General features: G+C 44.1%; 3 protein-coding genes across 6 annotated transcripts; 1 reads left to right on the top strand and 2 right to left on the bottom strand.

The window, feature by feature from the left end:
* Positions 1–204: 204 nt before the first annotated feature.
* LOC117143503 lies at positions 205–1,216 on the bottom strand. 2 transcript variants are annotated; one of them, XM_033308224.1, is made up of 2 exons: positions 1,075–1,216; positions 205–1,002 (listed from the first exon to the last, which is right to left on the bottom strand). In XM_033308224.1, the coding sequence occupies exons 1-2, from the start codon at positions 1,189–1,191 to the stop codon at positions 322–324; spliced, it is 798 nt and encodes a 265-aa protein (XP_033164115.1). In that variant the 5' UTR covers positions 1,192–1,216; the 3' UTR covers positions 205–321. The 2 variants fall into 2 exon arrangements, with proteins under 2 accessions (XP_033164115.1, XP_033164116.1); XM_033308225.1 differs by having other exon boundaries at positions 1,087–1,215.
* LOC117143502 lies at positions 1,180–2,140 on the top strand. Its single transcript, XM_033308223.1, has one exon. The coding sequence runs from the start codon at positions 1,236–1,238 to the stop codon at positions 2,085–2,087; it is 852 nt and encodes a 283-aa protein (XP_033164114.1). The 5' UTR covers positions 1,180–1,235; the 3' UTR covers positions 2,088–2,140.
* Positions 2,135–26,045, bottom strand: LOC117143499 (histone-lysine N-methyltransferase trithorax). Of its 3 annotated transcripts, XM_033308216.1 has the most exons (9): positions 25,368–26,045; positions 18,137–18,579; positions 15,305–16,543; positions 13,148–14,324; positions 12,876–13,082; positions 4,591–12,811; positions 4,388–4,521; positions 4,138–4,313; positions 2,135–4,077 (listed from the first exon to the last, which is right to left on the bottom strand). In XM_033308216.1, exons 3-9 carry the CDS (start codon positions 16,388–16,390, stop codon positions 3,904–3,906), a joined length of 11,175 nt encoding a protein of 3,724 aa, XP_033164107.1. In that variant the 5' UTR covers positions 16,391–16,543; positions 18,137–18,579; positions 25,368–26,045; the 3' UTR covers positions 2,135–3,903. The 3 variants fall into 3 exon arrangements, with proteins under 3 accessions (XP_033164107.1, XP_033164109.1, XP_033164108.1); XM_033308218.1 differs by lacking the exon at positions 18,137–18,579; XM_033308217.1 differs by lacking the exons at positions 18,137–18,579; positions 25,368–26,045 and adding an exon at positions 16,805–16,892.
* Positions 26,046–26,913: the final 868 nt, after the last annotated feature.

The following is a 26,913-nucleotide window of genomic DNA, read 5'->3' as shown; positions in this document are numbered from 1 at the left end:
AAATATTTGGAACCACTCGACGCTGACTCCATTCGGAAAGCCTGGTTTGACTGAAAAACTATCTCGGATATTTCAGCAAGCCAAATGGCGTCTTTCATTGTTTAGATGGATACATCCTATATATCCGATATCCAGCAGCAATGAATCTATTATTTTTTTTTATATTGATATAATATATTATTTAAAAAAAATTAAGCACTATAAACTACAAATATATATATAGATAAATTTTAAATCATGTCCTCTTTTATCTTCCAATAATGATCTTCTGATAATGCCTAATAATGATCGTTTATAACTTGAAGAGGATGCAGAGCTGATCTACCTTTGCATCATTTGAGCCTTTTTCTTGGCCTCCACTGCCGCACAAGCCGCCTTGTAGGCAGCCTGCTTGGTCTTTTCGTAATCCTGCCTGGCAGCGCCCACTTGCCTGGAGATGCCCTCCACTCTCCGATTGGCCGCCTCCAACAGCTGACCCTTCTCATCCAGCTCCAACTGGGCACCACTGGCGAAGGTTTCAATGTTGCTCATTTGAGCGGTGGCCTCAGTCAAAAGGACTTTCAGTCGATCCAGCTGCTTCTTGGCTTGGGAAAACGCTAACATGGCAGATTCTGCGTTCACCTGTGTGCTGCGGAGTGAGCTCTTAACCTCGCCCACAACGGCCACCGCCTCCTTTTCCTCCAGCTCCAGTTGCTCCATGATCTGCTGTTTGCCGGCAAGAGCTGCCTCCGCGGCTCGAGCAGCTTGGACCGCCTTCTCGGCCAGATCCTGTTTTACTTGGAGTGAGGCTGCCTCTCCGGCGGCCAGCTGGGCGTCATTGGCCGCCTTGGCGTCCTGTGCGGCCTTAAGTGCAATGCTGGAAGCCTTGCTCTTGGCATTGTTTATGCTAAGGCCACAAGAATTTTGCACGCCAAAACCTGTTTCACATTCTTCGGATGATCCTCCACTTGCAGTCTGCTTCTTTTCGCTTACTGGCTCATACAATCGAGCCATATCAGGATCCTTGCACATTGGCGATGAGAAGACCAATTATAAATTAGGACTTAAACTACAGATTCCAGGGTTAGAACTCACCGTGTCGCTTACCATGATTATGTGGCTCCGCGAAACGCAAGCCAGGCTAAGCAGGAATATGTACATTGCCTGGCAATAGAGCATAATCTCGATTTCCGGATTTGACAGGCATGGCATCTCCAACCGATTGACAGTCGGAAAAATGCTCGAGACAACGGAAAATGCGGATAGACACTCAGATCATGTGGCTAATAATTGTGTTATCCTCGCTCCCGGCATCCACTACTGGCAATCACTATCGAACCCGCCGAAAGCCAATGCAGACGGAGGACTCGGACCTGATGAGGAGTATCGCTGGTGGGCTCGGTGGCGGTGGTGCTGGTGATGAAGATGTGTGCGACACGTCAGGAGAGGATAGCACCTCGCCGGGAAAGAAGTTAACGCGAAACCATAGTAATGCCAAACAGCGATCCTCCGGAATCGCCGTCCAGGCGGCCAACGAGGCTAAAAAGGCTAACGATGATATGAAAAACGCCGTTAAGGAGGCCGCTGATAAAATCAAAAGCGAGTACGCAGACAAGGCAAACGCTGCGGCCAAAGCTGCCGAGGCAGTGCTGTTCGGGAAGAGTCAGGTGCTGGAGCAATTGGAAGCGGAGGTCAGGGAGGCCGAAATGGTGGTGCAGGAGGAAAACCAGGAGCTGATCACCGCCGAGGCGAATGCACAGCTCGCCATCAAGACTCACCAATTGGTCCAGCAGGAGCTCAAGGCGCTGACCTTAAGCCTCAAGTTGGCCAAGGACATCAAGGATGCCTCAGAACAAGTGTACATAGTGTGGCAACAATCGCTCGCCGACAAGACGGCACTATTAGAGGCTGCCCAGCGGCGTGTTAATGTGCTAATGCGGCAACTCTGCGAAGCTCGATTGGACTACGATAAGACCAAGAAGGCGGCACAAAGTGCCGCCAAAGCGGCCCAAGACGCCAAACAGCGTATAGAGCAATCCGATTGTGAAAGCGGTTCTCGTGGCAGAAGGGGGCGACGAGCGTGGCTGGAGCACAAGGAAACCCATTGATATACCATATATTTCGCATATTACAAGAAAACACGAATAAATCGAAATTTGAATTTTAATCTGTAGTTTATTAAACTTTTTTCTTTAGGGAATAAAAATATAAAATTCCTCGACAGCGTGCAAAAAGTGCGCGCGTCTTGAATGGCTGCCAAAAAATGCTATGGAACTTTGCCTGTACAAGTCCGACCGATCGCCCCGATAGGAATATACATATCTGCCTGCTGTTTGTGTGTACAATTTTGGACAAATACCAGAGCGGACTATAATGCTAGTCTTAAGCGAAAGAATTGTTAAACTAGTAGAATACAAGGGAGCTGAACTTAAGATAGGCGTCACAAATTATGATTACGCTTGAGCTTAAATCAAGGCAAACAAACGGTCACAAAAATGTACATGCTTTATAACTTAGGTGTAAAATAATAAATATACAATCAATGGAGTTGGTACAATTACAATTGGCTGCTGTTGTTGTGGTTGCCTGTTCACAATACAATAATTTCAAGGGTGATGCTTGGTTTCTTTCTCTAAATATATATATGTATATATATATATATATAAGCATGTGGTTGCGGATATTATTCGTAGTTCAATCAATTAATCAGTAGGTTAATTGGTAACAAACATAAATACGCAGAGCTCTACATAAAATAGTTTCCTCTTACACAATCCTGGTGACTTAAGGTTAGTTAATTTCTTATTACAGTAGATATATAATATAGATATTTATAATTCGTATGCAATATATGTACAATCTAACACAAGCCCCTGTAAGTAATTGTTTTTAATGTCTCCCATCGTTTATCTGTTATTCGCCTAAGCCCAACAATGTTATATTTATCAGCTTAGCTTAGTTATTTGTATTTGTTTATAGAATCTGTGGAGCCCTAGTCTAGTTAGCTAACTGATCTGCATATCATTATCCGTATGTGGTAGGTAGCTAGTACGTAACATATTTAATTTACAATTATTAATTCTCTCCCCTTGAATACTGACGTCATCGAGTTTCTGTTCTTCACTCCGATCGCTCGGATATATTTGCTTCGTTGCCTAATGTGTGCCGTGTTCTTTAGATATAGGATATATAATAATATCAACTGTTTAACTTTTACATATCAACTACTTAAGACGTATGGGGGTTGTAAAACGAAAAGTATCACGATTGACCAAACATAGATCGATATAACCGTTAACTACAAGTGTTTCAATTCTCATTCCAGGTGAGTTTCTTCTGCCCCTATTGTGGGCAGCAATTAATTTTTGCAATGAAAATTGGTACAGAAAATAATCTTTGCACATTTACAAGCCGGTTTGACTGAACAAAAATGTTTTTAATATCATGTCTGCTTTTACTCAAAAGAAAAACAGGCTATCATTTAATGATTATCTTAATTGGTCTGAGAATATATTTGATCGATTTCTGGTTGTAATAAAGGGTTAAAAATTAATGTTCAACTGTATATAGCGAATCGTTGAAAATCGATTATTTTAGTCCAATCAGAACAAGTATAGTTTAATAATTACATCTAAGTGATGTACCAAATTTTTATTTTATAAAAGTTGGAGTAGTTTCTTGCATTGGACTATGACTTTAAAATACTTTTCGTAAATGTCTTAGATATTCTTCATTCAAAAGGTAAAACATGATATTAAAAGCAATGTATTCGGGTCAACGACGTTGTATTCACATTTTTGGATTTCTTTCCACCCTTGGGATCTTTCAGATGTGTAAAACCAACCCCTTTTGCTGAGTATACGGATTAATTTCGACGCCCAGCGTCATACTTGGTTCTTATCTCCGACACTGATCTTCCTTTTATTAATTTAAGTACTTCCGACACCTTTTGGAACCGCATGAGCAAGGTATCTTCTCATCCTCGAATGGGAATTTGTAGTCGTAGGTAAGCTCCTCGCCCTGCACGATTCGGCGCAGCGCAAAGATGATGATGTGCTTGTGCCCTAAGATGTCCACCACTTTTGAGTAGCAATTCGGCTGCAAGAAAAAAGGATTTAAGCATCTCCAGGGTAATAGGACACTTCACTTTGTACTCACCTCACAGCAGTGATTGATGAAACGCGCCGCATTGCCGCGCATCGTGGCATCCACTACAAGGTTATCGTCGATTTTGAACATATAGCACCCAATGCCGCGGCTGTCGTAGTAGCGTTCCCTTTTGTCTGTCAGTGTAGAGCGAATCAACTCACCGGCGTATTCGATAACCATTTCACCTGGAATAAGATTAAGATTAGGATCCAATTAATTTATTTATTACTTCAAAGGAGAAAGGAAAGGGAAATCTTACCTGCTTCAATGTCCTTAGTGCAGTAGAGGCCTCGTCCATGGATATGGGATCTGAAGACTCCAACATAATCCTTGTAAGTCTCCTTAAGAGTCCGATACTTCATGGCCATGGGTAGGTTGCTACCAGTTCCCCTTCTAAACAAACAAAACAACGTCACAAATCAATAAATATGTCTTGTCACAGAATAAGTAATATACACTTACCTGGGCACCAGTTCATTGTCGGACGGCTGGACGAACACCTGGATGGGCTGCTTGCGATGTCTGGAGGCCAACCAACTAAACATATCATACTCGCTGCGGTTGGCATAAGGCTCACATCGGGCGCAATCGTAAGCATTTTCCTGCAATTCATCCTGATCCGATCCATAGTCGAGCAGACCATGTGAATCTCCACCAGACACTGATAGGGCAGCTGATGCACTGCTTCCGCCTAAGTTGCCTCCATGTACTCCATTCGCCGCTGTGGACACGTTGCCATTGCGCTTGTGATACTTGGGAGTATATTTTGAGCACTTTTCCACGCCTGGCAACTGTTCAATTAGGTACTTAAGGGCATTCGTTTTAAGACCTATCATCTGGATGCCACCCATATCGGCTAGAGGACCCTCTGGCAGCGGAGTAAGTCCATGTGCCCGCCTGGCCACCTGTACTGCCTCAAAGACCTTCTCCCAAATCTCAGTTATGGAACTCGATTTGTACGTAAAGCCATCTTCGCTTTGGATTTCATAAAGCAGATGTGGGCCAGTCATTTTTTTGGGCTCTTGAATAGGTGGCGGTGGTTCGGGAGCAGCTGCTGTAGGCACGATGGCGACCTTTGATTGCTCCTGTTCTTGCGACCCCGTTCGTTGCTCTTCTTTTCTCCTCCTGAGCTCTAGTTCCACTCCATTTTGCAGCTGCTTGAGTTCCAGTACATGAGCATCGGCCATCTCGTTGATATAGGTGGCAGCGGCTTCCACAGCTGCAGTTTCTAGAGCGCCTTCGAACTCTTCGGTGGGAGCAGATTGTGCTGCAGTTGTGGCTAGGACATCCTCCACCATTTGCTGGTAACCAGCGCTGGCATCCACTTCCATCGTCGTCGCAGTGGCAATTGAATCTGCACAGTCATCGTTGGTAAGGTTGTCCAGAATTTTACTGATCTTATCCTTGACCGCCGGCTCTTCACTATCGGACATCTCGTGATCGTTGCACGCCGATGTGGCCATTTTCAAGCTGAAATCATCATCCTCGTCCTCCTCCTCTTCGAGGTCTTCCTCCCTGTAGACATCCGTATCCATTGGCTCCACTTGGAAGGTGTGCTTATCGAGCAGATACCCGTTGTTGACCAATTGTTGATTAAGTTGCTCTCGCTGCTGTTGTTGGAGAAGTAGCTGTTCAGTCTTCGACTCCCCCGGCGAATTCTTCTCGTAGAGTCCCTCCGTGTAGATGGACTCCGTTACCGGCTGTTCCTCCATGATTGCATCCATTGTGACATCTGGCACAATGCTTTCCAAAACTGAACTAGCTTTGAGTTCCGCCTCGTAAACTGGTGATGGTAGTGTTGACTTCTGGGCATAGCACTTGGACACACTGGCGCTAGACATTTGATGGATTATAGGCTGTTCAACAGGTTTCGGAGGAGTGGGTGACGGAACTACGGGGCACTCGTTGGACAACGGAGCAGGTTCCTGCCGCTGCTGCATCGGTAGCACCCGATTCGTAGGCCTGGTTGTGGAGCTACTGGTGGTTGGTGGTGCTTGTTGTTGCATAGGATTAACCACATTGGTGGGCAGCGAGCAGTTGCTACTACTACTGCTGCTACTTGTGGAGAAATGCTGCACGCGGTTAGCCAGCTCCTGCTGCTCCAAAACTTGAGGTTCCATCACGAATTGCGATTGCACTACTGGTGACTCAGCGAGTGTTATAATGGGCATTGAAGGCTGCACCTGCACCTGTTGTTGCTGGAGCGGTTGTTGCTGCTGAGGAATATGGATCATCTGCGCCTGCTGCAGCTGTTGCTGCTGCGGTTGCGCGGGGATTCGCTGCTGTGATATCGTAACCTTCGGCACCTGATTGACCACCACGGCTGGAATCTGCTGCTGTAACTGTGGCTGCTGCTGTTGCTGTTGCTGCAACAAGGAGTGATTTTGACTTTGTACCTTCGGCGTAGGCTTCATCACTTTGGGTTTCACTTCCAGCTTGTGAATGGGTCGTATCATGTTGGTTTTCTTCTGAAGAGGCTTCGAGGCAATACTGGGTGGTGCTCCACAAGTTGTTCCCGTTCCGGAAGCGGCTTTGCCCTTAACCTGAGATTGTTTGAGATTGGAGTTCTTCAACTGTACTTGAGACTGCTGGGTGACTATGCTGGTGGGCAGCACCTTGTTGACCACCTGTGGTTGTGGTGGCACTTTGCCCACTCCCGAAATTCCCGCTGCCTTGGCTTGAGCATTCGTTCTCTTCATCTGAGTTACTGGCGGGATCTTCGCTGTGACCATTACAGGAGAGGTGTAATCCATTGATGTGGAAGCTCCTGAAGATGTGGGCACCGACTGGAACTGGAAGTTAGCGTTCTGCAGTATCTGCGTTGTTGTGTCGTCCTGCGTTTGCTGTTGCAGCACACTGGCTGCGTTTAGGAATGTGCCCGCACTGGATGCATCTCCTGTGTTATTGAGCACCACATAGCCAGCGGGCAGATCAACAATCGGTTCGATTTTACTCGCCTGGAACACCTGTGTAGTGGTTGCTGAGAAGCTGGCATTCTGGCTAAGCATTCCTGGCATTGCAGTGGAAACAAACTGCTGTGACGACATGACCGTATTCTGGACAATCGTCTCCAGTCCATAGTACATCGGTTGTGTGGCGAGAATCACCTGGGGAGAGGTGGTGGCAAATTCCAGGCCGGTGGATCCTCCACCTGTACCACCTAATATTAATGGTTGCTGATTACCGCCTGGCTGGTTGCCATCAGCGCCTCCTCCCAACTGAATGGTTTGGGGCTGGATGAGCGTTCCTATTACTTGAGGTTGCGCTTGTAGGGATTGCGCCGTCAACATTTGCAATCCTGAGTTGGTGGGTGTGGTAGTAAGCACTAAATTTCCACTCGCATCCGTTTGCAAATAGGTAGCACCTCCTCCGGGTGCAGTTGTCAGGAAAGTAGGCGTTGCCGTAGGCTGTGGCTGGGGTTTATACTCCCCCGCTGTTGGTATAGAGATGTATTGCAGTGGCTGTCCTTGGCTTCCGTCTCCAGTCACAAAAGAAATGATGTTCTGGGGCTGAGCTTGAGGCAAGATTATCTGCGGAGCCTGAGTCTGGGTGCTGCTCTGGAACAACAGCTGCGGCTGGAGGAGATTCTGCCCCATAACAGTGATGGGCTGTTGCACCTGAGTCTGCTGCTGCTGTTGATGCTGCTGAGGGTGCGGTTGCAACTTGGCCTGAATCGGCTTCACCTGGTGTCCTGACTTCAGCTGCCTCTGTTTGACAGCCGCCTGTTGCGCTGCCTTGGTGGCCACTGTCTTCAGTGGCTTTCCAGCTGCCGTAAGGGGAAGCATAATCTTCTTATCCGTATTGGTGGCCTGCAGGGTCTGATAGGTTGCTGTTGGTGTCGTTGTGGCCTGCATCGTTTGGGGGATTTGGATAAACTGCTGAGTACCATCCGGATTGGTGGAAACAGCAATTAATTGAGGCTGTGCTGGAGCTGTCACCGTAGGTTGAGCTAGCGTGAAACCTCCACCCAGATTGGCAGCCAAACTTTGCAGTGAATTCGCATAGATTTGCAAATCGTCCGTGTTTGCTTGGGTAGCTGGATTCGGCTGGGATAGGAAAAATCCATTGCCCAGGGATTGGGGTTGTAGTTGAAGCTGTTGTAATCCCTGTAAGCCAAACTGTCCCAGGGAGCCCAGGCTCTGAACTTGGGGAAACGATGTTGCTGATTGAAGGTAATTTAAACCTCCTGCATTCGCGAGAAGTTGTTTTTGCAGCTCGTTCAAGCTTTCCGCACTGATTTGGGTAGCATTATTAGTAATTCCTTGCCCGCTGACGTCAGATTCCGATTCATTGGAGGACATTGTAGGACTGCAGGATGGTAAATGCCGCTGGAAGGCGTCGTAATTTCTGTAGGTGCACTGACACCGATCGCATTTAACCTGACCGCTGAACTGAGCTGTTGATAGATTTCCATCGCCGGAAATTATGCGAAATTCGGTAATTGAATCGTCCACGCCATCCATTTGCATTATCCTCATCTTAGCTGCTTCCTCGCGCCCTTCACTCTTTTCGAAATAACGCTTTGCAGCACTCCAGGTGAAACTCTTGCTTCTCACAGATCCAGATGTGGTGGCGACTCCTTCGACGGATGTCTCACTGATAGATTGCCTCCTCGACACGCCTGCCACCGTGGCCATCTCCTTTTTGTTCCTTTGCTGACTGCTTAGGGTTAAAAATACTCCTTCAGCCAGGTTTTTCGACAGCTTTCGCCTTTTTATAGCGGTGGCCATGGCGCTATTCCCGTCGAGCTTTGGCCAAGCTAGTGTCTTGAGCATCTGCACTTGGCTGGAGTTTCGAGCTGCGGATAACATCGCATCCTCCACAGGATTGCTGGCTGGCCAGCCATTTCCCAAGCTCGTATTTGAATTGCGGGTATCCTCATCACAAATGCTCACAGAATTAGCTCCACCTGTTTGTTGATTTTGATTTTGAGCCTGATTGGAAGTCATTGCCTGAGTGCCATCCTTGGATTGTTCACTTATGGCAAACAAGTCTGTCTTATCGTCATACAAGAATATGTCCAGCATGGAGATGCCATCGAGCAGCTCGTGGGGAAGATCTTCGAATATGGCATCTTTAATCTCTGGGGGAAGTAAGTCAGCCTGCTGTTGCGGTTCCTCTTCGGTGTTTTCATTCGGTGGTACACAAGAGTTGGGATTCGGGAATTCACCGCTCCAGTCGGCTCCGCCATTCTCCAGAAATTCACTCCTCGCTAGACTTGTGTGCCATCGAGCAATTTGCGCCATACCCAACTGAACCTCCTTGCTATTTGGATTTGTGTGATCTACCGTATAATTCCGACCCACATCCAGGGCTGTTAGAGTTGACGAACTGTTCTGTATTGTGGTGCGCACTGTATACTCAACGATTTTCCAGGGCTCCTTCGAAGACCAGTACAGACGACTGCACAGGAAATTAATAGGTACCACGGCTTCGTAGGAGTCCGAAAATCTGGGAACTATAGCTCCAAGCTGGCGCACCTCCAAAGATCCAATGTGAAATTGCACACGAGCCGGTTCTATCAGTTTTTTCCTTTTTCTATCCAATTCCACATACACGGGTCGGGAAACCTCAAAGTTGGATTCGTATGTAACACTGGGCGATCCATTGGCTTTCAAGGCATTTCCATTCTTTGCATGTGCAGGACAATACATGGACTTATCTGTGAGAAAAGCGCAGTCGATGCTTCTGGCACATGGATAGTGATAGTGTTCACCACAAGATCGCACATTGCATCCGACAGTGGCTCCTCGGTTTCCACATACCGTACACTTGATCATCCTGCCCCTGGCCACCGCACTGTGGACATTTTGAAGTGAACCGTCAATCTCCTCGAACACTTCCGCAGACCACATGGCACAATTGGTGTGAACCCAGCAGTCGTGACCGCAGTACAGAAGACGAGCTTCTTCGCCTGATAAGCCTTCACCACTCTTTCTGCAGAACAGACACACTCTTGTATCTAATCGCATCTTAATGCCACAACTGCCAAAGTCGTCAACTTCCTCCAGGGGAATATCCAACACACCAGATCGCGATTCTGCCTGTGAAGTCGAATGCTCGTTGTAAACAGAAGCACTTACTCCTCCGGCATCTTGCAAATCCTCGTAGTTGCCTCCAGAACAGGACTCAAACATATCCTCCTCCAAGGCATCGGTGCAGGCTTTCGTTTCGTTTTGGAACCATGGGAACTGCTCACTCAACAGCTCTTTGTAGGCAATGTCCAGTTCATCGCAATTACTCTGTTGGATTACTTGACTCATGTCATAGTTGAATTCCGCCAGGGAAACATATGAGTTGCCAGCAATCTTCTGCTTAATATCCACCAGGCTAAAAGATTGCGGATGACTGATGTGCTGTTGGCAAGAGCAGGGCAGGGATTTTACTCGTGGCTTGTTCATGTTAGCATTCCGTTGTTGTTGCTGCTGATCCTTGAACTCATAGACATCGTCGCTATTTTGAGACTCACCGTCGCTGCCCAAACCGTTATCCGATCCACTACTGAACTGAAGGGCTTTTGGTTGAAGTTTCCCTTGGTTTGAGGATGCTCCGCAGGTGCAGCGCAGTTTCTTGCGGGGACTTAGTTTGAGAAGGGCACAAGCTTGCCGAGATTTGCTGAGAAGTTTCAAAACACTGTAGAGACTGGCTTTGAACTCCTCCATTACGGCTTGTCGCCATTCCTCAGCCTTGATCTTAGAACTCTCATTCCTGCGGGCACATTTCTTGCAGATAAACTCTATTGATTCCGGTAGAGTGCTCAATAGATTGTACTGCTCATCGCTGAGACCTTCGCACTTGGAATGAACCCATTGACCACAGTCACCACACTCCATCATTTTCAAATCAAAATCGTTGTCATCATAGCATCTCTGGCATATTGGACAAAAGTTGCCCTTCTTGCGCAGCTTAAAGCAACCCGTACACATCGGCAGGTTACCCACAAATTTCGATACTTTTGTGGTGGAGCAAGACTTGCATTTTAAGCAATTGACACATATTAACGGACGATCAGCTCCAAGAAGTCTCTTGCTAGTGCCCAAGCAGGTGCTGTGATAGTTCTTTTGACACTTCTGGCACTTGACTTTGGACCCTGATGACATATTGCAGGTGTAGCAAACGGTGCATCGAGGACACAACCAATTCAAGCGCTGTGTCAGTTGATTTAAGGATGATGATGGTCCCGTGGAGGCATTTACCGTCGTTTCCAGAAGGCTGCCCATTAGCGTGGTATCCTCAAAAGAGCCATGTTTCAGATTATATTCATCTTGGACACAGTACTGATGATAGGGCTCACAACAGCAGGCGCAAAAGATCAGCGGATCCAAGCCAGTAGAGCCGCATAGGAAACACAGAGCCCTCTGAGCCACTGTTTCCGTTACTATCAAACCAAAACCAGTTTGGCACACTTCAGCAGGATCATAATTCTCCCAGAAATCGATGGATATCAGTGTACGCTGCTGTCGATGCTCCTTAGTTTTGCGTCCCTGGGTTTGATTTGACGATTGAGTGACCGAACTTGAGGTAGCATTGTCCCCGTTACGCTGTTTTTTGCTGGCTGCCACTATTAGGCTGGACGCAACCGCTGCATTTCGTGTTGTAACCTTTGCAGATGGGACTCCAGCTGCACTTGCTGCCCCTTCTTTACCTCCCGCTGTTGATTTCTTAACTTCAGCTTGGCCACTGCCAGAGGACTTGCTGGGCTTCGATTCTTCACCAACAGGAGACGTTTTACAGCTAGCACAATTATCGTTCTCATCTGTAACGATTTGAGTTGGTTTTTCAGGTGAAGGCTCTGTAATTGCTGATGGCACTGGAGCAGCTATTTCTTGCTGCATATCAGCCGCATCCTCAGGTTGCTGATCCTCGCCAAAGGTAGCCAAAGGTTGCCCGAGGACAATGGAGGCACTGCGGCACACATGTTTTACTCGAGGTCCCTTTAGATCAATCCTTTGTCGTTTGAGGGTGTCGCCTGTAGCATTCGTTTCACCAGCAAGTTCTGCTTGAGGAACCCCTTGAGAAGCTCCATTGGAAGCAGATGGCTGGGTGGTGGTAGACGTTTGTGGTGCCTCCTCTTTTTGAGGTTGAGCTTCTGCAACTGGAGCTTCTGCTGCTCCAGGTTTCTTTGTGGCTGCCTGTGTGGGACTTAGAAGCTTTTCGCTCTGTTCCGATTCCTTTACTTTTTCTTTCTCCTGTTTGCTGGTCTTTTTTGTCAAACTGGGACTGATTGCTTCAGCAGCTGTAAGTTTTTGATCTGCTGCATTGCTTATCTTCAGGAAAAGGGGTTTCTCCAAAATCGCAGGACGCAGCAGAGGAGTACTGCCAAATGTGACATTGTTCTCCGCCAGCGGATTGGGCTTTATCGAAGTCAAGGCCGAAGTTGAGTCACCACTGGACTTCCACTTCACAGACGTAGAAGCAACTACCGAAGGAGAAGAAGAGGACGCAGTAGAAGTAAATCTCAGACTGCCTGTTGGAGAAAGCAGTTCCGCAGATTTTTCTTCTCGGGAAGCGGATTCTCCTCGCATACCCGGTGGCAATATAGCACTTAACCTGCTTCTATGAGCTGCAGGAAGCTGAAACGAGATCATGCATTTTTTCAGCCAACACGCAGTGCACCGATCCTTGTAAAACTTCTTGAAGTTTTTCAACTGACTCTTGGCTGAATGAATGCTGCAAGGTGATCCTGCAAGGAAATATTTAATAATCATTAGTAAGAGACGGTTAAAAATAAATAAGTTTTCTACAACCTTCACTTCCTTTGCATTGCAGATACTGTTGGCTGCCGGAGGACGTATTCGCAGTGCTCGAATTGGCCGATATAGATTTCTTGGTCATCTTTGAGAAGAACTTCCTGCACACGTCGCACGCCACAACTCCGTACTTACGGGCTTGGGCCACCTCTTTGCTGCTGACCACCGCTGAGCATATGGAGCAGGCACTGGGAGTAGGTGTTACTGTGGTGAAATTAAAGATTAATATATGTATAAGAATACAAATATCTTATTGTTTTTCAACTAACCTGTTGATGAACTCGTGCTGGCTAACGATCCAAAAGACGAAGTCGCCAAGGAATTAGCTGGTTTCGGAATGGCACTGGGTGATGTGGGACAAGCTTTTGGAGCCGTGAATGGTGCCTGCTGGTTGTCTGCCTGGAATTGCAGACGAGGTTGCCTCAAAACAAAGTTTCCAGCTGCACTACTATTTGGCTTAAGGGTGCCAAAGTTGAAGAAGGTCTCCTTGCCAAGCTTCAGATTTGTTGATGCGGAGAATGTTGATGCCGTGGAACCCACACTTGAGGAAGATGCTCCGAAGACGTTTTTGGCTTTAGAGTCGCCAAGAGAAGAAGGTTTCTTGGTACTAATAGCACCCTCTTCTAGCAATCTCTTGTTGGGCTTGATGATCCGCGAAGATCGTGTACTCCTTTTGGGCAACACGAAATGCGAGTCCATAACCAACTGCTTCTCATCCGGTTCCCGTTCATCAGCTCCGGCACTTTTCTCGGTTTCTGCACTCTTTTCGGATGCTGCTTCATCATTGTCATCCTCATTTTCATCGTCCTCCTCGGCTTCTTCGTCGTCCTCATCGTCATCCATTTCTTCGTCCTCCGCGTTGTTTTGATCTTCTGAAGAATCATTGCGACGGAAGGTAACGCCACCCTCATCATCTTCATCCATGGGAGCGCCAAAAGCGCGGGACAAGCCAAACACATTTGAAGAGGATCCTGATTCCTGATTTGAGGAAGATGAGCTCGCTGCCGCCGATCGAAATTTAAGAGAGTTCAGCTTATCGATGTTGGAGTTTTTGTTGAGTATCTTGGACAAAATGGAGGGTCGCACAATGCACTCGCCTCCCCTGGAGTAGTTCAGCGGTCGGTTTAAGGAATCCTTCTTCATAATTGAGACAATTGGTATGCGGATGTCTGGATTGTAGAACCGCTTCACAACCGACTTATCATCACTTGTCTCCAGCACGTTTCTAAACGTCACCGTCTTCTTTTGCTTAGCTGTCGTTGATGAAGTCGATGGTCCCGTATCCGCTCCAGATTTGGGACTACTGCCGTCCCCAGAAGTGGCCACTGCTGGCGGTCCATTGGAAGCAGGTCCTTTTCCCGATGCTGCTCCATTTGCCGCTGCAGGGCAGCTGGATGGAGAGGGATCGCGGGCAACTTCATTGGGCATTTCGGTCAAGACGCGCTTCTGGAAGTGTACACAAATAAAAGGGTTCAGTAGGTTTCGGTTAGGGTTGAGTATGGAAAGTCGGAAAAGGGGTTCCAAGCAAATCAATAATTCATGCCACTAACTACACGCTCACGAAATGAGAAGCGGTAAGCTAAGCAAGAAATACAAGCAAGCAATGCATATAAACACAGCAAGAAATAAGTTAGTAATTAAAAATTAAATTCATTAATATAATTAATAAATAGGTATTTTGCATAAAATTATTTTGGTTATATAGCATTATTCTGTTCCTTAATAAAACAGTTTTTTAATTATTTAAATATATAATAGATATTAATTTAAACTGATTTTTTTTTTGATTTTGTATGGTTCCTTTCACAATTACATTGATTCAAGGGACGCAGTCTTAAATTAGTAAGGCCAATGGTAGCTTTCAGTGTATGGGTAAAACACAAAGAAGCATGCAAAGGACCAGAAGCAAGTGCAACTTTTCGAAGGGGATCTCTTGGACATGGTGGGTTACAGAGGCGCTTGGGAGGGGGTAAGGTATCGGTGCAAAAACAAGTTACTAAGCATAAGTATAAGCTGGGGAACAGACACCATTGCCACTGTGACCGTCAACCGTCTGCGGCAGACACATGTGGAAGAGTTGCAAGCGCTAAAACGTCATAAAAGCCAATTAAGCAGGTAAGCGAGCAGGTAACAATGGCGTCAGAGGCGGGTGGTTGGGTGTAAAGGGGCTACTAACCAGACCAGAACCATGGGTAAACCAACTTGAGGGGGTTCTCTTATTTACATTGGCGGGAATTGGACTGTGGCATTGGACGAGGATGTATGTGCAAAGGGTGCACACGCAACTCGGAATGAGTTGGTCGGATTGAGGGGTTAAGGTGGCGGAAAAAAAGCGGCTTAAACATATTCATAAATAAAAGCAAAAGGGGGCAACACCTGGGAACAAAACCAGCAACCAAACACCGACAATCTGAAAATCAACTTACCAGGGCCGCATCCTCACCCGGGCTGACCACGCCCCCTACGCCCGTTCCTCCCTCCACAGCAGGCGTGGAGCCGGAGGCAATTGGCGCGGAGGGGGACGGATTGTCCACCACCGGACTATTGAGCTGCTTCAGCTTGGATGTGGAGGGCAGCATAACTTCGCCCCTGGCCAGGTTCAGATTCTTGAACTTTTTATTACTATTCTTGCGTGCTCTCAGTAAAGCGGCACTTATAGGAAAGGCTCCACCTGGCGACGATCCTCCGGGGGAAACCAGGGCACAGGCCAATCCAGTTGATGTGGCCGGTGTCGCCACGAATAGTGCTTTAAGGCATGCGCTGGAAAGGCCAGAGGTTGTTGCTTCACTAGGTGTTCCAGAAGATGCTTTAGAAGACTTCGCAGAAGAGCATGGCCCAGCGCCTGCTGTTTTCGCCAATTTTCCAGAGGATGCTTCTGAGGACTTGACTGTAGATTTTCCGCAGGATATTCCGGAAGATGCTCCATCGGAAGATGCTCCGGAATTTCCTTCTGGAGAGGAGCCAGACGACCGTCCTGAGGATGTTCCAGAAGTCGACGCTGAGAAAGTTCTGGAGGACTTGCTCAAGGCTTTTCCAGAAGCTGCTGCGGATAATTTTCCTGAAGGTGCACTCGACACATTTCCTCTCGTTTTATCACCGTCACCATTTTGATCCTTCGTCACAGCCTCCTTGTCCAGATTGGCCGCAGTCTTGTGATGGGTGCCGCCATTTACACTACCGCCATTCGTGGATCCCGATCCGGATGATCCCGATCCCGTACTGGATCCGGAACTGCTGCCATTGCCGCTGTTTCCGGAGCCTGCGGATGACGATGCCGTATTGCCACTAATTGAGGCACCACCCGGCGCATTATCATCCTCATCGTTATCACAATTGTTGCCTTTTTCCCGGGCAGCCGGCGAACCAGATCCAGAGCCACTCGGCTGCTGGGACTCCGGCGCTGGCTGCTGCGGTTCGGCCGGATTGGCCGCATCATCCTCCAGCTGCAGGACACTGATCCGCTTACGGTTGATCGACTTGGAGGGTTTGCCGGGAAACTTGGAGCGGCCCATAATAGTAGTGTGATTGCCTTTGCCTTTGCATTTGCATTTGCCTGCCTTTAGATTGGATTTTCCTCGTTTTTTGTTCGATTTATACTGGGACTTGCAGTTTGTTTTCTTTGATTTCCTCGAATTGTTTGATTTCTCGAACTTGTGGATAACTCACTGTGGATAAGAGAGAGGCACAAAGTTCGGGTAAGAGAGACCGACTAAGAAAGACCGGTATTAGCACGAAAAAAATCAACTAGCAAAAACAGAAACACCAACAACAACACCGCTCGGGAAAAAAACAATACTTGTAAGCCAAATCGCGGGTTTGGAATGCGTCAATTTTCCCCCTTTTTTGCGAATCTCGTTGTTGTTGCTGTGGCAACTCGTTTATTTTGCACTCCTGCCGCACGCCCCCTTCACAGCCCACTCACTCACTCCTTTTGGCGCACACACTCTTTTCCTTGGCTATTTATTTATTTATTTCTTTTTCGCGCGCGTTTCGCGTTGCGCGCTCCTTGCTTTGCGAATTACAACTACAATGCCGAAGGTGACGTATCCGCTCGACAGCCTCGGCTTTTTGCTTTTGACGCGCTCAATCGCTCTCAGTCGCTCCGTACACTCAAGAAAATAGTTGATAATTTGATTTAAAAAAAATGATGATTTTTAAAGATTTTTTTATAATTTTTGTTAAGATCATATTATTATACATTTATTAACGCTTTTAAATGTTGTATTCAAATAATTGTATCCTGTTTCTATTAATTTAGAGACAGACTATTTTTTTGAGTGCATACTCTCGGGTACGACTCTCGCGCCACCTTGGCCCGCTCTCTCCCTACTCCTGAGCAAGGAAAGGTGCAATTGCAGCTGCCTTTGTTCCGCTCCTTCTGCCGCTGTCGCACTTCTTGCGTGACCACTAATACACTCACACCTTAAACAGTGTTGGCAGAATTGGATTTATATTTAAATTAATGGGATTTGTTATTTAAAATTACACTATTATAAAAGTATAAAAGTGACACTCAGTATCAAAGTAATGGGAATGGGAAACGGGAAGTTTTAATTAGTTAAATAGTTTCTTAAATGTGTAAGATTGATCAAATTCAAACAACTTTCCGATATAAAAACAAATAATGTGATAAAACTTAATCCACGCAAAACACATGAAACAGGATATTTTTATAAAGAAATACAACAAATCGAGCTTTTGTCCAGAAGTTTCCCAAAATTTTTCTTTCGTATTCAATAAATGACTTTAAAACGCTGTTAAGTATGCAACAGATTCGTTGAAGGAATAATCACAATTCGGCCCAATTTAGCGGGAAAACAGCATTGCTGCCAGCACTAGCTTACCACCACCTTTACACGCTCTGCCACCACTAAGTGTGTGCAGTTAACGAAAAAACAAAAAAAAAAATTGAAGCAAAACAACTGCTGCGTTGTGGCTCCTTAAACTCATTCCGTTTTCTTTGGCACGTAGCACGCGCTCTCTCTGTCTCTCTCTCTCGCAGACTCCTTTTTAAGAAATACTCTCACTCCGAACGCGCTCCCGCTCTCTTTCTCTCGGCGACTACCTTTCTCCCTCCCTCCTGCGGGCTAGTTGTCATCGACGTTTTTAAGTGGTTTTTCTACTTCAGACTTGAACTTTTTTGTTTCTTGTTGCTGTTGTTTTCTTTGCAGGATTTTCTCGTTCGGCTTTTGTTGTTGCTGCTGCCTTTGTTTTTTTCTCTCGGATATTTTTTGTTTGCTGGAAATTGAAATTCTTACAGTTGTTGTTGTTGTTGCTGCTGCTGCTGATGGCGTTGTTGCTGTTGTGGGCCACTATTAAGTGGTGGGTTTTCCCTACTGCTGGCTCTTTTTACGACAGTTTTTCTCTTTGTTCTCGCTTTTATGGCCTGATGAAAATTCTTCTTTTTGCGCGTTTAGTTTTTCTGCGTTGGGAGTTTCTGCTCGACGAATTCACAGTTTTCCACATTGCTGTACTTTCGCGGCAACTTTTCTCATCTGTAACTGCCACTGTTGCTCTTGTTGTTGTTGCTGATGCTGGTTTGTGTTGGCGGCCACATGGTGCTCATTACCATTACCATCATTATCCCCATCATCATCTCAATACATCCTCGGTCTACATCATTGCCATCTTCCCATTCCACCCCACTGCTTCACTCACACACACTGTCTCACAAAAGTCTGCAGTCTGCGTGTCTTGAAATCTGCAAAAAATTAATCGAGGGGGTGGTGGGCGGTCGGGAGGCAATGGGAGAGAGAGAAAAAAAAACAAAAGTAGAAATTTATTAGTTCGCTTCGTCGCAGTTGGGCAAACAAGTTGAAAGTTGACTTTTTGAGTGTTTTAAGCGTGTGTGTGGGTGACGATGTGCGATGATTATGCATGTGTGTGTGTGTCGCAGTGACTGAGTGTGAGTGTGCACAGAAAGAACTTTATAAGATCTATTTATTTACATACTTAAAAACGGAACTCTATATTGACCTATTATCAGCCTATTTATTTTGCTATTATAATTTATATTCACTATTAGAGGATTTAAGTAGATATACCTAAGGTGTATAAAAGTATATAGCATACATAAGCTACCACATTGTTTAATAAATTGTAAACATATATTTAGTTAAAAAATTATATAAAAATAGTTCAACTTTTTTCTGAGTGTGCATGTGTGAGCTGCTCAAGTGCTCGGAATGAGGTGAAAATACTTTCGAGATTTTGGGGTGGTGGCTACCACCTTTCCCGCTCTCTCCCTCTTCCACGCAACTCCTTTTTCCCACATTTTCCGAGAGCATGACTCAGTACGGCGTAATTGTTTTCCGTTTCGCCTCCGGTTTCCACTCAAAGGTGTTTGGCAGTCAGTTAGTTTACCTGGTTTACCTGCCTCGTTAGTTAGTCAATCTTGTCAACTGTACTGCATACTGCTCCCCAGCAAGTCAATTTAAGTTGCACTCGTACACAGAGGTACGTAGTTGGCACAATGGGACGGGAAATATGGCTAACAGGATTACCCACTTGGGAAGTAATACCATACATATACTTGTATGTTATATTATTTTATATAATTTCATACTTATTTATCTCTGGGGATTAGAAAAATTTTCACGAAGCCTTAAAAAAGTTTTCAAAAAGAAAAAAAAGCCTTCGTTCTTGGGCATTTATGCTCCGATTTTATAGCATACTTTTGGACATTTATCTTAACTGCCTCTTGACTTTTATCCACTAGAGATCATTTGTCTCTATGTAATTTAATGTATAAGTTATTGCATTTGCGACCAAATTAAAAAGTTTATAATAAATTAAGTGCTTCGACACCCACTGTGCCTTCACTTGGGTCCCCTGCCACTGTCTCAGTTGTTTGCGATTTGTGATTTTATTAGTCGATTTTCCTCGTTTTTATTTTATATCGCCTCTGCTTTGGTTTGTGTTTCTACCATTGAGTTGTATCTTTATGGCCCCAGCAGCGGTGGCATGATGTAAGCATGGGATACGAGATACAGCGAACGGGACTGGGACTAAACCAGGCTTAATTGGACAAAACACTCATCCGTATTTGCACGGCGATTACAATAATTGCTGCGAAGTTGCCGTGAATTGAATAGCTGAGTGCTAGTATTGAGTGCTAATATGCATATGAATAATTTGCATTTGAAATCGATGGATGATGAAGTGTTAAAAATACTCAATAAAGAGATCGTAATCAGCCCCTCGATGCAAGTGATTTGTGGCTTTTTAACGTCATGCCTTGAAAGGTTATTAAACTATCATGACATAATAAAATAAATGTTTGCCTATAATGGTGTATTAAAAATGCTGATCTAGTTACTTTCAATTACTCGTAATTATGCGACTTAATATAATTGTAAATCACCTACATTTTATAGGCAATCGGTTACACTTGGTACAAATAACTTGCCAATGTTATGCGATATATTTTATGTCATTGACTGATGCGACTGACAATCATATTCCCCACTCTATGATTGATGACAATCGGGAAACTACTCAATCAGCGGACGCAACCATAGATTGCTATTATAGGACACACCCTTCGTCTCTGATATAATCGTTCCTAATCGCTTAATGCAAAAACAATACAATATTAGTGACCATTTAATACCGAGCACAAAACACTAGGCAAATATCATGACATAACAAACTAAAGGTTAATTCTCTCAAGCTCAAAACAATTGTCAACAATTTAATACCCATGCAGTGGGTAGAGGGGATGGTGACAGAGGGGGGATGAGGTAGTTCGAGTCGGCAGACAAGCAAGAAACAATCAGAAAAACACTGGCCAACCAACAAATTGCACACAAATTGTATCCGAGACACACACACACAAATACCGATGAAATGCACAGACAGCAGCAGAATGCTAACTACGTTGTGTGTTGACATCAATTAACTAAATCGCTTTAATTATGTGCCACCAACCGAGCGGCAGCAACAACACAACATCAAAGTTCCAAGGAGAATTCAGCGTGAATAATTCACCGAATCAATAAAATCCCACAGAAAGATGACAAAACGCGTTGATACAGACGGCAAAGTGAGCAAATTCCAATTTCGAGTGTACAGGGGGTTGCTCCTTAATTACGGACCATTTGTTTATCAAGGGGAAGATGTTAGTATCGAAGGATAATGGGCGGTAACCTGTACACGGGGTGCTGGATAATTGCAGACCATTTTTTTTTAGAATTTTAATTGAAGTTTTTTTAGGTACAGGGGCGTTTCCATTTGGAAAATATTAATGCTCTTACACATCGCTTATTTAGAAAATTTAAGAATGATGGTTTGTTTCAAGGCAGTTTTAGAATTAAATATTTTTATCTCATCTGTGTCAATTTTTTTTTTTTTTGGCTTATAAGCTAGCAAAATAAATCTTTCCATCTAATTTGACGTAAGTGTTTACGTTTATCCGACAAATTTACTGCGCTAATTGCCCAAATTTAATGGTAGACCTTCAAGCTGTTGGCCATGTCTAGATCAAATTAGTGGTACTAAACGAAAATGCAAATAGACTTGATTATCTAAGTTATTACTTAGAAATTCTAATAACACCTGATAAATTTGATTTTGAATGAGTTGAACAAAAATGAATAAAGTAAAATATGAAAAAACAAAATATCCAAGTAAGATTTCCCCCCCCAAATACTTCAGTATTGAATTGCACTTTATTCGATTGTTTAATCTGAGACGCTTGACTGTATTTCGATTTCGACACCCAATTAATGGTGTTCAAGTGTCGTCGGCTTCACTGTAATTCGAGTACAGACATTAAACCAGAGTCGCGCGGAATTTGTGGGAGGAAGGCTGTCGGGGGGAGGGGGTTGTGGCAGAGGCTGTGGATGGAGGGGGAGGATGGGGGTGTGCAATACAAAGGGGCCAAGAGACAATCGGCCAACTAAACGAACAATCTCCCGGCGAACAACGAACAACGAGGCAAAGTAAAACTGGCCTGGCCAATTCGAAATTCGAATGCATCGTCATCATCATCATCATCGTCTCCTCGAAATCGACAGCCGAACGAACACGAAGATAAACGAAAATACTAAACCAAATTTGCGGGGTGGGGAAGAGGGGATGGATCAAAATGAGAGAGAGAGAGAGCAAACGCACACACCTTTAATTTAATTGCCATCAATTATGGTAAAAAGATTAAGAAATCAAAGCAAAAGGTAAAATAACTTGAATAAGAAGAGTGGGCCACCAAAATGAAACCGAATACGAGCACTTAACGAAATTAGATAAAATATTCTAATTGAATAATGTACATCGATTTGAAGAGTATATCAAAGTATAATAAAGCATTTTGAATTGCAATATGATTGATTGCTGAGATTGCAGCAGATTATAAACCTTTTCCCAACATTATTGACCTGTAAATAGATCTAGTTTGAAAACAAATCCCATATTAAATTAATCGGATGACAGCATGTCGAAATAATGCCACTTTATTTCACAATGATAAGTATGTACGTCTGGGCTGCGAAGTGATATGAAAACTTGCTCGTAAATTGCTTAATTGATTAAAATTGACATCTAATTATACGTTTTTTGTTGTGTACCAGTACACCCCAGTACACATAGCCCCGTCTCGGTCGCACTGCATGCCAATAACCGCCAAAGAGGCGCGAGCACAAGACTTGCAAATTGCGAGTAATTGAGAAGATTAAAGTCAAGCACACGAGAGCAGACAGAGATGGCAAATGAGTGGGAGGGAGAAGGAGACTGGTGGGAGGGGGCCCGGTCAGAGAGAGGGAGAGAGAGCCAGGTAACGAATCGACTGGCGAACGATTAAAGCCATAAACACGAGCACGACAATCACAACAACTTACAAACAACAGAAACAGCTACCAAATAGACAACTATCTGCATGCCACACACACACTGCTGCACAAACTCGATTGACAAGTTGGGAAAAATCGAAGTCAACCTCGCACATAAAATATGTAAATTTGTATGAAATTATGCAAAAATGTCTTAAATAAATGGTCACTGAAAAAAATGATCGTAAGTGGGAGGTAAATTATATGAATGTCAAGCACCACCGACACTCAATAAATTTTCCTATTTCCATTTATGAAATATAATTTGAAAATAACATTTCGCCATTTTTCGAATATCAAATGAAATTATCGTTTTATTAATAATTGACCACATTAATCGCATAATTTTTCTCAGTACAACAATGAGAGAGCCCAGAGAAAGCAGCTGTAGAGGTGGAATCAACAAATGAGCGAGAGCCCCATTCCCCAAAAACAAAAAGAGCGGCAGAGAGCGCACGCGGGGGAGTGTATGTTTGTATGCTTGTGCACACACACACATACATCGTATTTGCTTGTAAATCAAAACACGCAGCCAAAGGTGAAACATGAAAAATGTGCGCGCCAATAAATGTGCGAAAGGTGTCGTGGTGTGGGTGCCGCACGGATTGGTGTTGGGATGGATGGATAGATGGTCGGATATCTGTATCTCTGTGGGCCATGAGCATCGGGCATTGAATATTGAGAGCCGACTTGGCAGCTCGCAATTTTGATGTCCAATTTGCCACGAAACATGAACTAAATACTTGTACGCGAATGTTTGTTTGCGTGTGTGGGCATCTGGTTTCGTGGTGTTTATGGTGTGTGTTGATGGTGGTGGTAAAAGGTAACGAAACACAAGGTAAAATAAATTCAACTCAGCTGGCAGCTGCAGCCTCTCAAAACGCACTGTAAATAAAGGTGTAAATACAGCTAGATGGTAGCAACAATGCAAACTAATAATTCGGCCACCGAAGCAAATAGAAATCACACCTACAGTGATCGCTCGCTAAGCAAAGCGTTGTAGTGCTCATGTTGTAGAAAATAAATAGATCATCTTGGAGAAGAACAAGAAATAAACAGCTTAGATAGGAGTTTTTCAGATTTTACAATAGGAAAGATTTAATGATTTATTTTAATTATATTAATTAAAACCCGTTGAAAATGTCCCATCAAATGATCTTAAAATTTGTAAAGAAATGAAATTTGTATTTGTAAGTGAACCCGTCCGAATTCAAATGTGCAACGATTCTGGGAGGTGTGATCGACGAGATGCGGACGCAGTGGAGCGTGAAAATGCATTCGGATGAGCATCGGTTGGCCCGCATCGCATTTTCATTCCCATTCAAGATCTCGCATTAGCTTACGGCTCAGTTGGTCGACTTTTGAAAGGCGAATTTTAATATGCGCAATTACTCATTTGGCGATTTTGCGCCTCAATGTTGTTTGGCGCGTAGTTTCCCACACACAAACACACAGGCATTGACACTAGCCGATTTGGAATTTGCCTTTTTGATGGCAAATAAAAAAATGGCGTCAACAAATACTCAAACAGCCTATGTACAAATACATATATTTATTTTGTAATTATTCAACAGCTTCTAGGCAGCGAACGGCAGCGGCAATCGATTTAGCTGCTGCTGCTGCTGAGATCGTTTTTCATTTTATTGTATAATTTATTAAAAGTTTCAACAGTGGCAGCAACAAAAAAAATCAACTATTTTAGTTATACAAACACTTTGGCCATGTGAGCCCAACAGAGAGAGAGAAAGAGAGAGAGAGACAGCGAGAGCGAGAGAGCGATTTGATTTAGAATGAGGCGACAACAAAAGCAATTAACTGGTCACACATTAAGTTTTATTTATCGGCGCTGCTTTATTATGGCTCGCCGCTGTGTTTGTGTGGGTGTGTTAGCGACTGTCATTTACCGTTCGTTTTACGGGTGGTAAATAATGGAAAACGTCGTAGATGGAAACTTACAGTATAATCCCCTTAACTAACAGAAAACCAAACAAACAGGGGGATAATATTGTATCTTATAAGAATGAAATATTTGATGGATTAACTTCAGGAGTCATATAATCATCTGATAATAGATGTACTCATTTTAAAATATATTTCTTAAAAATAGTTGATATATCTCGCCATCTTTTAAATTTGTTAGTATTAGATCAAAATTAAAATATTAATTTTCATTGTTAAGAAAGTTGTTATTAAATCAACAGGTTTTCCAGAAACCAGACTTGCTTACTAGTACTACAAATTAAAAATAAACTAAATCAAAAATGCTACCATCTGCTGCTAGTCGCACTCAACGAGGCCCCACTGTAGACATAAATCGCAGCGTGGGCCACAAACTAACAGTATTTGTTGTGCAGCCTAATTTGCATTATCGAGTGAATAATTGAACGACACTTTCCTGTTCTTTCTAGCTAAAAACAACAATCTAAACTACTGACTAGAGGTCTACAAAGGTTAGTGTTAGTGGGGTCTTGATGAATATGAAATCGACGGGATGGGATATGATAATGTGATGTGGTGTGCAATGGTGTATAGAATCTCCGGGTGCATTCCAAATCAATATCTGGCATGCTTATATATGTGCGCAAATATCCAGTGATATATATTCACGGCAGACTGACTCATCGGCAGCCGGCGACGCCTTTTATCGCGGCGATCTTATAATTACCTTGCTGTCGAGCGTGTATCCAGATGCAGATTGAGATTCGATACCGTTTCAGGGGTTGTTGTTACCATTTGGCATCCTTGGTGCACGAATATAATACGAAAACGAAAATAATCCACACTTGGGACAATTTCACAACAAAACGGGACAGAAACACACGCACTCAAAACACTAGTAAACACAATATACAGGGGTGGAGATTGCGATTTTCGTTTTTATTTTCGTTCACTTATTTCTTGGTTTTTGCTTTGGCTCTCACATTCGCCGCTCTCTTTCGCTCTCTGCTCTGCGCTCACAAAACAAACGCACAGCTACACGCACACACGTACACCGAAATGGCCCGCTCTCTTGCTATTCCGTTCTCTCTCTCGCGCCCGCGCGTTTCGTATATACATATGTTGCTACGTTTGCGCGCGTGTGTGTGTGCGGGTGTCTGTATGTATGGGTTTTACGACGATGAAAAATGCCTGCTTCTTCTTCACAGAAATCAGGTTTTCTGCTCTCGATTTTCACACTTTTTTGGCAATTGAACGCCACAAATTCGATGTAATTTCATTGGCAGACACTGCGTACCATATTCACACACACTATTTAGCACAGTTTATCAATTAATTTCCACATTTTCTGCGTTTTTTCGACGAGCGAAATGGAAATAGCAAAGCAAAACGACCGGACAGTGTGACCGCGCCGATAACTATGAAAAATACTGTGCGACATACAAATAAATTCCTGTGCGTACAGACCTGGTCACACTGAAATTGTAGTAGGGTGTCTGTGATCTGGGGTGTGTGTCTTGGTTAAATAAGGAACGTGTCTCTGCTAACTCAGAGATAAAAGCTGATTGCTACAAATCAGTATTTTACAATTTTAAACCGTTTTCGGTGTAACTGCTAATTTGTTTAATTCGTGGTAATTAAAATGTTTAGAATGGAGTTTACTTAACACATTGACCTTGACTTTTCGAATATCAGATATTATCACATTTTCCATTCAATATAATTTTCAATAACCATATTGAGAATGAATGAAAGTAAAGAAACCGCTTCGGTAAACAATTTCCAAAACAGGAGATTTTCCTAGGCTATCTACTACCTAAGTGGCAAATATCAATCACCTCATTGGCAATTCCATTATCCCAGTATGTGAAGTTCGGATTAGTTGCGATTTCATAATGAAGCCATAATGTGCGGACACACATAAACAACTTGTCAGCTGCGTCCACTTCGCATTTGGTTCTTTGCCAAAGTTATTAACCAAATTTTTGGGAAGACACCCAAAGGCTTTATGCATTCGCAAGGCGCGAAGTAAACAAATCGATTTTGGTCAACGGATTGAACGTGTCTGCCCAATTAGCACATATTTGATTCACAATGTAAATCCAACTGTTGCCGTGGCTTAAATCGACGTCATTTCGACGACGTTTCACCGAAGTGAACAAAAATTCGCAGGAAATTGAATCACTAAGTGCCTGCAAAACTCTTGTTCAGTGACAAAAAAGGGAAACTCAAATTCATAAGATGTGTTATCTCACAAAAACGCATTGTAATTA

The sequence above is a fragment of the Drosophila mauritiana genome, chromosome 3R, assembly GCF_004382145.1.
Source record: "Drosophila mauritiana strain mau12 chromosome 3R, ASM438214v1, whole genome shotgun sequence".
NCBI classification, from domain to species: Eukaryota; Metazoa; Arthropoda; class Insecta; order Diptera; family Drosophilidae; genus Drosophila; species Drosophila mauritiana.
The sequence above is the reverse complement of the archived record's forward strand: the minus strand, read 5'-3'. Positions and strand labels throughout refer to the sequence as shown.

Bases quoted from the DNA above. Each gene is read 5' to 3' on its own strand.
- LOC117143503 (XM_033308224.1), bottom strand. From the start codon at position 1,191: ATGCCATGCCTGTCAAATCCGGAAATCGAGATTATGCTCTATTGCCAG. The intron at 1,003-1,074 runs GTGAGTTCTAAC...CCAATGTGCAAG, and splicing joins TAATCATGGTAAGCGACACG to GATCCTGATATGGCTCGATT.
- LOC117143502 (XM_033308223.1), top strand. From the start codon at position 1,236: ATGCGGATAGACACTCAGATCATGTGGCTAATAATTGTGTTATCCTCG.
- LOC117143499 (XM_033308216.1), bottom strand. From the start codon at position 16,390: ATGGGCCGCTCCAAGTTTCCCGGCAAACCCTCCAAGTCGATCAACCGT. The intron at 14,325-15,304 runs GTAAGTTGATTT...GTACACTTCCAG, and splicing joins CGGGTGAGGATGCGGCCCTG to AAGCGCGTCTTGACCGAAAT. The intron at 4,078-4,137 runs GTGAGTACAAAG...TTTTTCTTGCAG, and splicing joins TCATCAATCACTGCTGTGAG to CCGAATTGCTACTCAAAAGT.